This window comes from Dendrobates tinctorius, unplaced genomic scaffold (genome assembly GCF_039654945.1).
Source record: "Dendrobates tinctorius isolate UK_male_01 unplaced genomic scaffold, ASM3965494v1 ptg000073l, whole genome shotgun sequence".
Classification (NCBI taxonomy): domain Eukaryota; kingdom Metazoa; phylum Chordata; class Amphibia; order Anura; family Dendrobatidae; genus Dendrobates; species Dendrobates tinctorius.
In genome coordinates, this window is record NW_027361741.1 from 29,092,229 (window position 1) to 29,109,646 (window position 17,418).

Here is a 17,418-nt window from a genome sequence, read left to right on the forward strand (position 1 = left end):
ACGCCCACTGTCAAAACCCAGAAGATACTGACAGAGTGAGGTGAGAGGCCTATAGGTACAGTGTAATAATAATCTTAATAATCTATTTTTTATATAGCGCCAACATATTCTGCAGCGCTTTACAGTTTTGCTCACATCATCGGTGTTTGGAAAAAGGGAGCGGGGATGGGAAGGGGGTAATCGTGTGTACTTTTTTTTCTGCTCTGTAGCCAACTATATGAAACATACGGATGGGTGTCTCCCACTTTTGGAAGAGAACCAACTTGCTTACCATTTTTTTTGTAGGAGCATTGCCTGGCTTATAATACGCCCAACATCAGATCGAAGTCTCAAATAAAGAACCATATTCCCCGAGTATTCGTGGGTTTCCCTGAGACATATTATAAAGGCCATTTACTAACCCAACCAGTACATTGTGCTCTGTACTGACAAGGAGCAAAAATACTAAAATCAACAATCAAGATGTATACACAGTCTGGTGACAGATTCCCTTTAAATATATAGCAAAAGGGGCATTTGCCAGAACTTTGAGATATCACAACAGGTTATCGGTGCCTTTCCATTGGATTCTCGTACAGTAACCAACTCCCTTATGATATTACAATGTACAACTGACTGGCTTAACATGAAACTACATAAGCACCACAATGGCCATACCATCCAAATATCCAAAACACCAAGTGAGCACACACTGTGCTCATTCTCTACCCTGGGACGTCTTCTCCAATGTCAGACCGATCGCACTATAGGAAAGAGCTGAGGTCTCATTTTATAAGAAACTAAAGCGGCAATCATGCCGTAATTAGACAATTAATCTCCTTTTTCTTTGTGAAGGACAAAATAAAGCACATACACTTCATCGGTGCGTTTTTTTAAGACGCTATAAACGAGTCTTTACGTCGGCTGATAACTTATGGCGCTACCGGCACTAACAAGAGGCTGAAGTTGTTTTTCATCAGAGTTCAGACGAACGGGTTTGTTTGCATTTCATTATGAAAGATTACATTTCAGCATCAATGCATTTATTCAAATTAGAGCTTATTAAGGGATTTCAAAGACTTCCTGATACGGCTGACATTTCTAAGGGCTGTTTCTACCCTTTAAGAAGTGTAAAATATAGTGGCATTGATTTACTGCGCCATCTGAACCACGTTTATGGCTCATCTTGGCAAGACTAGTTCAAAATATTAATTAGGTGATAAGAGTCCCTCTATGCCAGCTCTTGACCAGTAAAGCAGCTTTCAATGTCGGGATTCCTGAGTACAACTACATAGGGATATCTTTATGTAGGAACATGCGTTTGGCTGCACAGACTATGTGTGAGGACTATACGTGCCGGGCAGAATTCTTGTGCGAGTTCTCGATGAGAAATAGTAAAATTATATTATTGCTCTCAAGCTGTTTATTGAGGTCCAGCTGTATTTTTATTGGAATGTAAAAGCATTTGTAATAGTTTGACTATAAATTAAACACATTGGGTTTCTTTTTCTAAAGTCAAAAAATGGCTAAATCTATTTCATACTGTTATACAAGTTAAATTGGTGTTCCTAATCAGCTAATGATTGCAACGCTTTCCACCGAAATTGTTGGTAATTTGTGCATGCAATACCAAGCTTTACCACATGGCTTGCTGTTCAAGAGGAACAGGAGTTGAGTCACAACGACATCTCGTCAAATACATGCAATACTACATTAAAACAGTGCCATGTAGTGGTATAATTACGTAGCTATTGAAAGCGTCAGACAAATCTGTACTTCTACAGTTAAAGTAGAATGAGGGCGAGATATTAAGTTACATTTTGAAAGGTGGTGAAGTTTACCGTAAGTAAGTACCTTATAGACAGTCGAACGGGAATGATACACTTTATGCAATACGTAATTAAAGTTTCAAGAAAAGTTAAAGGGGAGAGGGGTCGCTAGAATGTCAAGAGCCTTCTTTGAAAATGATCAGTAGGGTCTTCATGCACAGAGCCTCCACGTGTCCAATTTCAATGAACATAGTGACTTTCTTCACCCATCATTCAGTGACAGCAACTTTGAAACTGGCTTGAAAACAACTCTATGAAGCTGAAATATTTATGTCACTGAAGGATGTCAGTGTGTTCATCGGAAACATCCTTCTCTCTTCCTTTTTTGTATGCTGTGATTTTGGACCTAGGAGCCAAAGCATGGAAAAGCTCTGGACTTGGTCTTGATTATTGTCTCGATTATTCACAAAGCTGCTTCATTCTTTTCTCTCTGTCTGATAAGACATACTGCCACAGTTACATTACTTGGAAAGAAAGGGGAAAAATACCTATCCATTATGGTCCTCTTTTCTCATAAAAAAAAAAGTCAGCTGAGGTATAATGGTCGCGGGCTTTTGTTTCAACTTGGCCCATGGCGGAGGGGGCCCAGGCAGTGCCACCTCTATTTGCAACCGGAGGCGCTTCCTTGGACATTCCTCCAGTTGAAAACTACTGTAGAGCAGAGAACCACTAGTTCCCTGACCCACACTTCAGAGGCCTGTAGCCACAGAGCATTCTGGCGTCACGTGACGGGCGGCGTATTAGGTATATGGCTGTAGAGTAAGTGCAAGGCAGCTGAGAAAGAGGAAGACGACAGAGGCGGGCAGCATGGAGGTGGAGAGAGGTTAGAGATTTGGCTTTTTTTCCCTTAATTTGTATTTAAATAGTAATGGAGCACGGTGCGGGCATTATTTCTAGATAGTGACCACTTTGGGTGGACAATATCACTACACAGGGGCAACATTGGAGGACATCATCTCTAGCCTCTATAAACTGAGAACAATAGGATGCTTAGTAGCAAAATGGTGGATATATACAGACACAATGTGGTAGTAGTATATAGTCATGTTGTGGGGGCATTATTTGTCTCCTGTATGTGTTATTATAGGTTTTGGTACAATGGACTTTGTTCAGTAATAGTCTGGGGATAATATTTGTCATTCGGCAACTATATGACCATTGTTTAGAAGCTTTACTTACAATATTACGTTTTTGGTGTGTTTTTCCTGTCAGATATATATTATAAACCGGGGGCCACACATCTGAGCAACATGCTAGTGTGTGCGTGTGTGGTTATGGTTCACAATTTGCCCTGGTGCTAAGTGGACTCTAGTTACGAAACGGACAATGAACATTGAAAGTGATAACTTTTCTAGACTCACTGGAAAAACCTTCAGTTACTAATTTCTATAAACATGTTCCACGGTAGTTTACTGAAGCACCACTGAGCACAAAGTGTGGGGGAAACTGAATTGAGAAGGAACCACATCCTAAGGAAACGTGGAGGCAGGGAGTACTGGGAAGATGGATTAGGAATGGTAGGCCATAGGCCTACCAAAAAAGGTGTGTTTTGGGGGCACATCTAAAGCACTGGACACGATTCCACAATGACGAGGTAGAGCAAAAAAAAAAGTCTTTTGAGATAGAATTGGGAAGTTTGGATTATAAGAAATATTAGTTTTCGATCATAAGCAGAAGAGTGAACACAGGTTGGGTGGTAGACAGATGTGAGGGAGGAGAGAGGTGTTGCTAGCTAACATGGTGCAAGCTAACACCATGCACTACTCGGCAGCATGAAACACAACGCAGGGAATTTGTCAGTATGTTTTGCTGTGTAGTCTGACAGCCGCATGAAGTGGGGACAGTTACCCCAATGCCAGGGATGTATCACTTAATATATTGGGTGCAAGAGTCATGATTGTCACAGTCTTGTCTCCCACAGACTGCTGTGTACATTGTATAGTGATAATTAGTGCTGGGGGCCTGGTTGGACTAGGATGCACGGGGCCAGTTGTCCTATAATGACAATCTCATGCTGATAAAACACTGATTGTATTGAAACAGCAAAACACAGTCAAGTAAGTGACATCACTATAATCATGGTCTCTACTCCTATATTATGGTGCTCTCAGACTACATAGTAAAACCCTAGTAACAGATTAGTTTTAATGAGGTACATCATTGTAATAAATACATTTGTATTGTCTTCATAAACATGAGAATATAGTACAAATCATTTACAGAGAAGTACAAATACAATGTTACCTTTAGCAGCCATTCAAACCCATTTGTGTCAAATTCTATACATGTTATCAGGCCAAAATCACCAGGGTATGTGAACTTTTGATCAGGGTCATTTGGATGTTTTGGGTTGTCATTATTATTTTAAGAGAGAAAACACAGTAGTTTGACAATAAATGGCTTCACCCAACCACTATCCATGAGAGGAGAAAAGGTTTTGGTGTCATCATTCATATTCTCTGAAAAAAGGCCAAGAAAGCAAAAATCTTTCTGATCTACCGATAGAGAGAGCAGTAGTGGGAGGTAAAAAGAGGTTGTCACACTGCCGTCCACCCTGTCTTTCTGATCGAATAGTGGAGATACCAGGGATGCTGAGGTAATAAGAGGCTACTCACACTATTGCCCAACCTGTCTTTCTGATCAAATACTGGCGATATCAAGGGTGCTAAGGAAAGAAGAGGCTGCTCACACTGCTTTTCGACTCGTCTTTCTGATCTATCGCTGGGTGTAGCAGTAGTGTTGAGGTAAAAAGAGTCTGTTCACAATGCTGTCCACCATGTCTTTCTGCTCTAACACCAAGGGTGCCTATGTAAGAAGAAGATGCTCACACTGCTATTCTTCATGTCTTTCTGATCTAAAACTGGCGATACCAAGGGTGCTGACGTAAAGAGAGGATGCTCACACTGATGAGTGGCAGTCGTGACCTGGAGATAACATATGTTATACCCATGATCCTAAATCAAAAAGGCAGTAGTCACTTCAATAGACATATCTCAACAAAAAATAGTCACGGAAGGTACCGTGAAGACTCAAGAAGTGAAAACTTCTTGAGTCTTCACGGTACCTTCCGTGACGATTTTTTGTTGAGACTGGAGATAACATATGCCATACACAGTCGAGCTATCTACAGAAGAAGTGCTCTCTTCTGTACATGTTCACAGCACCAATCCTAACAACATTCTAGGTGTAGAATATAGTGTATAGCCTCTGAAAATTATGTTATATTCCATGTATGGCATTAACCAGGGCTGTGGAGTCGGAGTCGTGGAGTCGGAACTCATTTTGGTGGAGTCGGAGTCGGTATAAAATGGTCCGACTCCTAAAATATATAATAAATTGGGTACAGTAGTTCAATGCAGAATGTGCTGAATATTTTTTCATAGGAATTTGGGAAAGTTATGAAATGTCCTATAAATGGCTGTTCCATTCCTGATCTAAGGCTACATTCACACACAACGTTTTTGCTGCGTTTTTTGAGGATACGTTTTTCAGCTGCAAAAGCAGATCAGCTTTTTAAAAAACTGCATCACCTGAAAGGTTTTTGAGCTCATAGATAATGTTTTCAATAGCAAAAGCAGATTAGAAATCTGCTCTATCCATTTATCCATATCTTATCTGTACCAAAAAGAATGAAAGCCGGGTAGCACACACACTAACACACTTTTTTTTTTTAGCACCAGTCAGGTACACCTCAGCTGCCCAAAAGGACACCCAGGACAGGCATTGCTCGTCTTCAGTAACACATCAACATCAATTGATAGTTGGAATAAATAGACTGCATTCACCACATCTTAAGGTGCAGGCTTTATTTTCAAGTGTAGGGGTGTGCAGTATAAGGTTCTGCAGCAGCTGAGGTGTGCAGTATGAGATTCTGCGGAACAGTATGAGTGTCTGCCCCCTCTAGTTTTGATCCTGGCTAAAACCGTTTCTTATAGATATGGCGAACCCTCAGGTAACCCTAAATGAAGGTCAATGGACACAGGTGGCTGAATTGACGGAATTGCTTAATCACCTATTTACCGTGACTAAAAAACTACAAGCTGAGGATTTAACTCCTGGCATTTTCATAAGGGAGTGGAAGAACTTGCTATGTTGACTGTCCCAAAGAGAAGATTTAATCGCAGATGGCATTTCTGCTTCAATGAAACGGAGACAGACACCGCTATTGGAAAATAAAAATTTTCTGGCGGCTGTTTATGTGGACCCAAGTCATCGTATATTGCTTGATGATCAACAGCTTACTAAAGGAAAAGAAGCTCTGACTGAGGTAGCAGTTAGGATGAGTGGCCTACAGGAGGACTGCCAGGCGCAAGAGGACTTGGGTCCTGACAGTGCTACTACTGCCATATCTTCATCCTCATCAGATGAGGAGTTTGACTTTGACAAGTATTTGGATGACATGGAGCAGGCAAAGCGTTGCCGCATGGAAAAAGATTTCACTCCGTCTCCTATAGCAAGCAGACTGACCATATTTCAGCAAAATGTTTCACTTGCTCTCAAAGAAAAATTCAACCGTTCATCAAAACTGCCTGTGCATGAGGCAATTCCTTTATACTTGGAAATTGTTAGAGATGTTGCCCATGTCGTTACGGCTTTGCCTCCAACCCAAGTTAGTGTAGAGAGGTTGTTCTCTGGCCTTAAAATTATTAGGTCAGATTTTAGGTCATCTATGAGGGAGGGTCTGATGGAGGCAATTCTATTTCTTAGAACAAATTCATAGACTGCACAACAAATGTTATTTAGTATGTTTTTGTTGAAAACGGTTTTTTGCCACTTACATAGTTTATTACATTGTGAGATTATATATATATATATAAATAAAATCGACATTACATAGTGTATTACATATTTACAATTTATTACAGTTTTGTGTTCTAAAGTTGTATTCCAATAAATATATATTATGTTCTATCTAAATGTCTTGATTATTGTATCATAAAAATGATTAAATGTCTGATGTTCACATTGTACTACAATAAATTTTTCACTTAAATATAAGCAATATATGTGGGAGTCAGAGTCGGAGTCGTGGAGTCGGTGGAAGGTAAATTGACGAGTCGGAGTCGCAGGTTTGGCTTACCGACACCACAGCCCTGGCATTAACCCTGTACTTTCCCAGTCTATAGATACCACATCCACAACCTTATATTCCGAAAATCTATCCTACAGTTATGCTTGTTAAGGCGTATAGATTATGCTCAGCTGGAAAATCCCTTTAAAAAAAAAAAATCTATTCCTTATTAGTGTAATACCAGGACATTTCCACCTCCTTAGACTAGAGACTTGCTTCTGGCATCTTTTTTGGATTCTTCCACACTGTTTTAATCATTGCCAATTCCCTCCTTCGTGAGGCGTTATAAATTTGAACCTGACAAGTACCGACAGAAATATACAGCTTGTCGAGCAGACGACATAAAAATACATTCCTGACCTTTGCAAGCACGTCCATTCTCTGCAACATTCTCTTCATCTGCAGGTCTTCTTCTTCTGTGAACCGGGACAAGAGGGGCTCTACCTGACCACTCTGGGTGGGAAAAAAAATATATAAAAAAAATTTACAAATGAGGGCCTCATTACAGAAAAAGAGCAAAATCTCGCACTACTGATATAAAGCCATTTACCACCATAAGCATTCTTTTTACTTTTAACATTTGGAAACATACTATTGTATTCTCTCTAGAGCCCCGTAAACATAAATATGTCATCGTGAAAATGGTTTGTCACTTCAATTTATTCAGCCCCTGCAAATGTATTCAGGTGTGAATAAAAATCTGCCTAATTTATGTAAATAACATCCCTAAGGAGCCGCTACAAATCAACACAAAAATGAGTTTATTCTCCTTTACAACTTAACTACTTGGCCTTTATTGCATATGAAGAAAAAGTATCGAGAAATAAGTAAATTTATTTATAGTTCATTCTATCTTGGTAGGGAATTTGCAGCTCGGCAAAATATTATATCGTCAAAAAAAAAAAAAATGCAATAAGCAACATTTTGTAGCGGAATAATAAGGTGTACAAGGAGCGCATTAAAAGTGTCAAATGGAAAATTAAAATGTTATCAATTTATACTTCTATTACCAGAAGAATAATAGAAGCGCTGTGCTACTGAATTCTACAGACATGCCATAAAAAAAAAAAAAAAAAAGAAAAAAAAAGTGGAAACCCTGCTGTAACTAGCTGGAAAGAACAGATTCAAATTGCCCTGCTCGGGAAGAAATGGAAAACCCATACAATAAGCCCGATGTCAGGTCAGCGTCACTATTCATGATTGAGTCATCATCATCAAGGTCAAGATCTCATGAAGATAAATTACAAGCATGAGTAGGCCATCAGATGCAGAACACAAACACTCTCCTGCCTCAACGCGCGTCTGTTCACAGAGAAGCTGCGTAGCGCTGTAAAGGGCCAGATGGTGGCACAGTTTCCTTACACATTGCAGAACGGAGCTGGGGGAAACTGTTCTCGCTTCTTCAGAATAAAGTTAATAATCGAAAGCCCAGAATTTCACCCGTAGTGCAGGTGACAAATCCCGTAAGATTTTTTTCCCCTCTTGTATCACGCTCCAATATATTTTGTCAAAGATATGCCCAAAAAGAAAACAGAAAAAACTGTAGACAGTAGCCTTCCATACGTTGCAAAGCACTCTGGCAATTTATAATGAGGGTAGCCTAAATATAAGAATGTATTCGCCTCTGGCTTCACATAGGGGAGGCGAGCTGACAAGCGCCTGTCAATGTATGGCGTAGAGGGACACCGGCAGAAGCTTATACTGACATATGTTGATTTAGGGTGCAGAATATGCACGCAGAACTTCACATCATCTACATTCAGTGTTATATTTCATAAGAATATAAAACACATGTAACAAGTACAGCCATAGACCTATATAATACACGACAAACTTCCCATGCACAGGGCGAGCTCATTTTAGGATTTTATTTTTACTCTATTTACAACAGTAGCAATAGAATAAGCAAGAAAGGACAGGATGACACTTGTTAATCTTCACATCATACTTGTGTTTTATTATGTGGATCAATAGGAAAGTGAGAAATAAATGGAGCTGTCACAGTAAATCAATGATGACATGCACAACATTAAAGCTGTTGCAATAAATTACATTTAAGGAAAACCTTTGGCAGGGAGGCAATACTTTCCAGGGAGTCACACTCCTTTCTGATCCTCTCCGATAATTAAAAAAAAAAAAAAAAAAAGAAAATTTCTAGTTATCTATTCCAGTGCAGAAGCTGGTCTGGTGCAATATGCTATGGGACATTAACAATGCAGCTTGCCTACATAGTTCACTGTCTAAATGCATTTAAAGGAAATTTATCAGCGGGTTTATGCTATGGAATCTGAGAGCTGCATGATGTAGGTGCAGAGAGACAGATTCCCACTGATGTATCACTTACTGGACTTCTTGGTGTAGTTTGCCGTAACTGCTGAGCTGTCTATAATCCCACCTACAGACCCGATTGGCAGGTCACTATGTACACTGCACATGGTCAGTAAGATGCCATTTAGTGATTAGGCGGGGTTACAAAGATTTGCAGAACTGCCTGACACGTAACACCTAGTCCTCTAAAGATAATCTCCTGCTGATAAAATACTAGTTGTATGGAAACTACAGCCAGCTGCTGAGCAAGTGATATCCAATAAATCCTTGTCTCTGCCACTATATTGTACTGGACTCAGATTAAATAGCAAAAACCTAAGGTCAGTACAACCCGCCCACCTCACTTATGTGGGGTGTCATTCTGGCTTGCAGTTATGATGAAGATGGGCAAAAGGGGCCCAGAAAAAAAAATCCTTGTACACTAGGTCTTCAAATTGAAATGTTGGGCTATGATATATGATAACCAACAAATATAATGTAGATGGGTGGCTTATTCCTGGAATGTTTTTCAGCAGCCGTCCTACTCACCATAACACTCCCATAAAAATCCCCTGTAGAGTAACCAACATTTATTATTATTATAATTATTTATTTATATAGTACCATTGATTCCATGATTTATCACTGCTGAAGGAAACAAAAATGGTAGCAAGTAATACATAGATACCTGTAGGTTCGGCACCAAAAGAAGTTTGGAGAGCTTTGTTCTGTTATCAATTAAACTGTTCCAATCCAGCAGATCCATGGTCCTAAACAAGAAAATGGACAGTCAGGCAACAGGTTTATAAAAGGAAGGCCTCACCAATAATGTTCCCATAGATCTGCCATGTTCTGAAGCGTATCCTGATGAAGACCGTTCATTTACAATGGATTCATTAGAGAAAAAAAAATGAAAATTCTTTTTACTGTGTAGAATAGAGCAGCATGCTACTATACTGTGGCTGTCAAAGAGCCAAGAAAACGTGATGGAAATTAAAGAGTGTAAATGTAAAAATGGTTCAGTTGAATTTGTTGACTAATAAGTTGAAGGGGTTGTGTCATTCAAGTGAATGTTGCACCGAGCCCTTTGCAACCTCCCTCATCAATAACACTTGGCCTTCCATTACCATGTATAAGAGGGATACTACTTTCAATGTACCGTATATTGAATACTGTATATTAAATACAATCTACTCTCTTGGGTGGCCATATATAAGGACATGTTTGACTGACACACATTCTAAGTCTTATATGCAAACGAGACCAGACTATATTTATATATTGCACATAAGACCATCATAAGTTTTATTTAATATATATATATATATATATATATATATATATATATATATATATATATATATATATATATATATATATATATATATTATATATAAAACTTATAATGGTCTTATGTGTGCCTATATGAATTGCATATAATCCTACCCTGGTGCAATCTCTGCTACGATCCCTGCTTGATGTCATCTACTGCAACATTTCCTTTTCCTTTAATGGTATATAACAGTGCCTACTGAATGTTTGCTAAATTCATTTCTTGCATTGAACTCAATACTTACTGCTGTATATCCATGTTGGGGCCAGTAGAGATGTCATCAGGTGCAAGGTGTTACTAGCATATGGATGTAGCCAGGCCCTGTGCCTTTGAATGTGTAACCTCCCCTGGTGTGCTAGGCAATTGGTAATTTATTCCAAATCAGTTCCCACAATCTCCCAATCCTTGACCCCCACAGCTCATAACCCCCATTACTACCCCTTCCTACTGCTCCCTATCTAATAAAAACTACCGCAATCTTTCCAACTTAAAACCCGTGCCCCTGCTCCCGCTCTCTGGAGCACTTTGGAATGCCCGCTCCATCTGCAATAAGCTTCATGTGATTCATGACCTCTTTCTCTCTTGCAATCTTGCCTCTCTCAGCCTCACAGAAACTTGGCTGACACCGCCTCCCCTGCTGCGCTGTGTTACGGCGGCCTCCACTTCACCAACACTCCTCGCCCTGGCAACAGACATGGTGGAGGAATGGGCCTTCTCCTTTCTTCCAACTGTACCTTCAACCCAATCCTACCTCTTCCCTCCCTAATCCTCCCCTCTTTTGAAGTCCACTCTGTCCGCATCTACTCTCCCTCCAACCTCCAAGTGGCCGTCATATATCGACCTCCAGGCCCGACCACTGCCTTCACTGACCAATTCTCTACCTGGCTTCTTCACATTCTTCAACTGACATCCCCACTATCATCATGGCTGACTTCAACATCCCCACTGATACCCTTCAGTCAGCAGCCTCCAATCTCCTGTCCCTTACTTCATCCTTTGGACTTACTCAGAGGTCCTCCTCAGCCACCCACACAGATGGACATACATTAGACCTGATCTTCACCCGTCCCTGCTCTCTTTCTAACTTCACCACCTCCCCTCTCCCTCTATCTGACCACCATCTACTCACTTTCTCATCCCTGTCCTCCTCTCCTGACACCCATGTCCAGCAACAAGCGCAACCCCGCAGAAACCTTGCACACCTAGACACCCACGCGCTCTTTGACTATTCTACCACTGGCTTCCATATCCTCACTTCAAGACACAGACAGTGCCACTGCTTTCTACAATGCCACTCTCGCATCAGCTATTGACATGGTCGCCCCTCTCGTTCATGGCAGAATGCGACGTACCAACAGACAACCCTGGCACAATAACACCACTAAAAAGCTTCGGCAAGTGTCCAGAGCTGCAGAGTGGCGTTGGAAGAAAACAAATTCGCAAGACGACTTCACTGCATTCAAACAGGCAACACTTTCAAATCTGCCCTCACCTCTGCTAAACAAGCCTACTTCTCAACCCTCGTATCTTCCCTATCCTACAATACCAAACAGTTATTCAAAACTTTCATCTCCCTCCTCCGCCCACCACTGCCCCTTCCAACCTCCCTCATCTCTGCTGAGGACTTTGCCACACACTTCAAAAATAAGATCGACCAAACAAGGCAAGTCTTCATTGTTCAACCACCACAACCCCTTTGTATACCAGACCAATGCCCAAACCCCATAACCTCCCTCTCCAACATCACTGAAGGGGAGCTTAATCGCCTCTTTTCCAAATCGCACCTCACAACCTGTGCAATTGACCCTATCCCATCGCACCTCCTCCCCAACCTCACGACCACACTTATCCCATCCTTAAGCCACCTCTTCAACCTATCGCTAACGTCCAGTACCTTCCCTTCTGCACTGAAACAAGCCGCAATCATGCCTATCCTTAAAAACCCAACCGCTATGTCCAGCTATCGCCCAATATCACTGCTCCCATTCACTTCCAAACTCCAGGAGCTGCACGTCCAGGCTGAACTTTCCTCCCACCTCTCATCTAACTTGCTCTTTGACAATCTACAATCTGGTTTCCGCTGAGACAGCCCTGACTAAAATTACTAACGAACTACTTACAGACAAAACAAACGGCAATGCTCTGTACTCCTGCTTCTAGACCTATCCTCTGCATTCGACACAGTTGACCACTGCCTCCTACTACAGATCCTCTCCTCCTTTGGCATCAAAGACCTCGCCCTATCTTGGATCTTCTCATACCTCTCAAACCGCACATTCAGCGTCTCCCACTCCCACATTACCTCCTCATCCCACCTTCTCTCTGTTGGGAGTACCCCAAGGCTCTGTTCTAGGACTCCTACTATTTTCAATTTATACCCTTGGGTCAAGTCCAATGGATTCCAGTACCACCTTTATGCTGACGACACTCAGATCTACCTCTCTGGCCCAGACGTCACCTCTCTGCTGTCCAGAATACCGGAGTGTCTTTCAGCCATATCCTCCTTCTCCTCTCGCTTCCTCAAGCTCAATGTGGACAAATCCTAACGCAACATCTTTCCTCCATCTCACAGATCTTCCTTACCTGACCTATCTATCACAATTAATGACATCATGCTTTCCCCAGTACCAGAAGTCCGCTGCCTCAGAGTAACCCTTGACTCTGCCCTGTCCTTCAAACCACACATCCAAGCTCTTTCTACCTCCTGCTGCCTCCAGCTCTAAAATATTTCCAGAATCCATCCTTTCCTCAACCCTCAATGTACTAAAATGCTTGTGCATGCCCTCATCATCTCCCGCCTCGAGTACTGCAACATCCTTTTCTGTGGTCTCCCTGCTAACACCCTCGCACCTCTCCAGTCCATCCTTAACTCTGCTGCCTGACTAATTCATCTCTCTCCTCGCTACTCCTCCACTTCTCCCTTTTGCAAATCTCTTCACTGGCTTCCATTCCCTCAGCGTATCCGGTTCAAATTACTAATGCTGACCTACAAGGCCATCTATAACCCGTCTCCCCAAAATGTCTCTGAACTAATCTCCCGATACCTTCCCTCACGTAATCTCCGATCCTCCCAAGACCTCCTTCTCTCCTTCTCTCCTCCACACTAATTCGCTCCTCACCCTACCGCCACCAAGACTTCTCCCGAATAGCCCCATCCTCTGGAATTCTTTGCCCCAACATGTCCGACTATCAACCACATTCGGATCCTTCAGACGGAACCTGAAAACCCACCTCTTCAAGAAAGCCTACAGCCTGCAATGACCCCACTACATCCTCACCACTACTGGAGATATCACCTCAACCAACACCGGAACTGCTGCAACCCCCCCAACCATCCTGTAGCATGTAAGCCCGAAAGGGCAGGGTCCTCTCCCCCCTGTATCAGTTTGTCATTGTAAGTTTGTTTACTGTAAGTGATATCTGTAATTTGTATGTAACCCCTTCCTATGTACAGCACCATGGAATCAATGGTGCTATATAAATAAATAATAATGTGCAAAGTACAAATTCTTCAGAGCTACAATAACAGGATTTGTGTTACAAAAATCCTGCAATGTATAAAACTGAAAATGTATGAAAGCATTATCCAGCTAATAGCTAAACAGTCCATGCAGGGAAGACCCAGAAAGGAAATGCAATTCTGTATATTGTGCCCATTAATTGGCCCATGGTAAATTTTACATACAGCTGTGCTCAAAAGTTTACATAACTCGGCAGAATTTTTTCTTTCTGGGCTTTTTTTCAGAGAATATGAATGATAACACCAAAATGTTTTCTCCACTCATGGTTAATGGTTGAGTGAAGCCATTTATTGTCAAACTACTGCGTTTTCTCTTTTTGAATCATAATGACAACTCAAAACATCCAAATGACCCTGACGAAAAGTTTACATACCCTGGTGGTCTTGGCCCGATAACATGCACAGAATTTGACATAAATGGGTTTGACTGGCAACTAAAGGTAACACCCTCACCTGTGACCTGTTTGCTTGTAGTCAGTGTGTGTGTGCATAGACGCTGAATGAGTTTATGGGATTCAGACAGACTCTTGCAGCTTTCATCCAGCCACTGACGTTTCTGAATTGTGAGTCATGGGGAAGGCAAAAGAATGGCAACAGATCTACAGGAAAAGGTAGTTGAACTGTATTAAACAGGAAAGGGATACAAAAAGATATCCAAGGAATTGATAATACCAGTCAGCAGCATTCAAACTGTGATTAACAAATGGAAAATCAGAGGCTCTGTAAAAACAAAACCACGGTCAGGTAGAACAACAAAAACTTCATCCACATCTGCCAGGAAAATTGTTTGGGATGCAAACAAAAAGAAAAAAACACAAATAACATCAGCTGAAATACTGGACTCTGAAAACTAACAGTGTGGCTGTTTCAAGATGCACAATAAGGAGGCACTTGAAGAAAAATGGGCTGCATGGTCGAGTTGCCAGAAGAAAGCCATTACTGCGCAAATGCCATAAAGTATCTCTCCTACAATATGCAAAACAGCAAATGCCATAAAGTATCTCTCCTACAATATGCAAAACAGCACAGACACAAGCCTCATAACTTCTGTAACAAGGTAAATTGAAGTGATGAGATCAAAATTGAACCATTTGGTCACAACCATAAACGTTACGTTTGGAGAGAGGTCAGAAAGGCCTATGATGAAAGGAACACCTTTCCGACTGTAAAGCACAAAGGTGGATCGCTGATGTTTTGGGGATGTGTGAGCTACAAAGGCACAGGAAAATTGGTCAAAGTTGAAGGAAAGCTGAATGCAGCACATTATCAGCAAATACTGAAAGCAAATTTGCAATCATCAGCCCGGAAGCAGTGCATGGGACGTACTTGAATGTTCCAACATGACAACGATTAAAAACACAAGGCCAAGTCGATCTGTCATTGTCTACAGCAGACCAAAGTGAAGGTTCTGGAGTGGCCATCTCAGTCTCCTGACCAAAATATCATTAAGCCACTCTGGGGAGATCTCAAGCACGCAGTCCATGCTGACAGCCCAGGAATTTACAGGAACTGGAGGCTTTTTGCCAAGAAGAGTGGGCAGCTTTAACATCTAAGAAAATAAAGAACCTCATCCACAACTACCACAAAAAAACTTCAAGCTGTCATTGATTTTAGAAGGAGCAATACATGGTATTAAGAAATGGGGTATGTGAACTTTTGATCAGGGTCATTTGAATGTTTTGGGTTGTCATTAGGATTTAAAGAGAAAACACAACAGTCTGACAATAAATGGCTTCACCCAACCACGGAACATGAATGGAGAAAAAGTTTTTATGTTACATATAAATGAGTAAAATAATAATAAATAATAATTCATATTCTCTGAAAAAAGGCCAAGAAAGCAAACATTCTGCCGGGGTAGGTAAACAACTGTACACGCAGAAAGCAGCTTGACGAGTTCATTATCCAGTTAATAAAGACATCCCGTGAAGACACAGCATGCCCTTATATAACCTGGTAAAGGATATTTTCATTATACAGGACGACATGGGAAACTAGGCATATGAATAATGAAAAGGTGGGAGAGGCTCGGTCAGGTCTCCTAGCCAACAATGATGCGGCATCCCTGATAAAAGGTGAATTTTACAAGCTGTTTTAAGTATTTTGTGCGTAACAAGTACTATTCCATTTTGTTCTGAAATACTGCATCCCATTTGCAACCCTGCTGACTTCTTCAATAGAAGCAGATGTTCTAACATATGAAAAATAAATATCATGCCAATTGGTTTGCAGTAAGAAAAACCATGAAGCTACAGAGTAACCAAATGATAATTTCGCTTTATCGATTCTGGCATACAAGAATGGATTCCTTCCAGCTCCTATTAGTTACTGGTTGAATTTAGAAGGCCTTCGCCATATCAATTTGGCCTAAAAGTGACAAAAGAGGCACTCACCCAGTAAGCAGAGGAGCATGTGCAACTGCAAGAAATGGGATGTCAAGTAAACCAGTCATTCCAAACTAATGGTACTGCAAACGGACACCTTAGCATGCAGGCTGTAAGAGCCATCGTTACTCTATATGTGTACATTTTAAGGGTCTGTGCACAGATTGGGGTTTTGTTTCGCTTTTTCAGCCCAGTTTTGTCACAAAACCTGAAGTATTTACCAATACCAGCAAAGTGAATGACACTCCTGAAGTTTAATGTACAAGTTGCATTTTGTTTTTCTTTGAAGTACTGCTTTTTGCGGGAACGTATCTCCCACAGAGCAGTATTAGCACGGTGCATGTTGTGAAGTGGTTAAATAAGATCAGAGTTCTAGTTACAATCGCTTCATCTTCAGTGAATCTTTGTGTTTATTGGGGAACACTAGAAAAAAAAACACATTTGCCAAACAAACAAAAAAATGTTCTCAAGAGCCTAACCTGTCGAATGGTGTAATAATGTTAAAATACGCGGCCAGAAGGCATTATGAGTAGGGATGAGCGAGTATACTCGTTAGTAGTCGGTACTCGGCGAGTAATGCGGTACTCGAATCCTGGCAAGTATTTCACTACTCGGCTCGCAATAATCAGCACAGCCCGCACAGTCTGGCAGAGTCCCCACACAGTCCAGCACAGCCCGGCAAAGTCCAGCACAGTCCCACACAGCCCGGCATAGTCCCCGCACAGTGCCTGCAAGGCCCAGCACAGTCCCGCACAGCCCGGCACAGTCTTCGCACAGGCCAGCACAGTCCTGCGCAGTCTTCGCACAGGCCAGCACAGCCTGGAACAGTCTTCGCACAGTCCCTGCCCAACCCAGCACACACAGCCCATTACTCGCATTTCCCATAGACTTACATTGGATTCGCTACTCGTAACGAGTACAGCGAGTCCAAATACTTCACTACTCGCTCATCCCTAATTGTGACCTATACACAGTGACTTGGGAACAAAGGATTT

General features: G+C 41.5%; 1 protein-coding gene across 3 annotated transcripts in view; it reads right to left on the reverse strand.

Annotated features, from left to right (window-relative positions):
* PRODH (proline dehydrogenase 1) overlaps positions 1 to 17,418 on the reverse strand; it is a 211,723-nt gene that overhangs the window by 55,265 nt on the left and 139,040 nt on the right. For all 3 annotated transcript variants that reach the window (XM_073582710.1, XM_073582711.1, XM_073582712.1), the window contains exons 8-9: positions 9,875 to 9,956; positions 7,240 to 7,332 (exon numbers count right to left, since the gene is read on the reverse strand). In XM_073582710.1, coding sequence (XP_073438811.1) covers positions 7,240 to 7,332; positions 9,875 to 9,956 — 175 coding nt within the window. The remainder of the gene's footprint in view (positions 1 to 7,239; positions 7,333 to 9,874; positions 9,957 to 17,418) is intronic.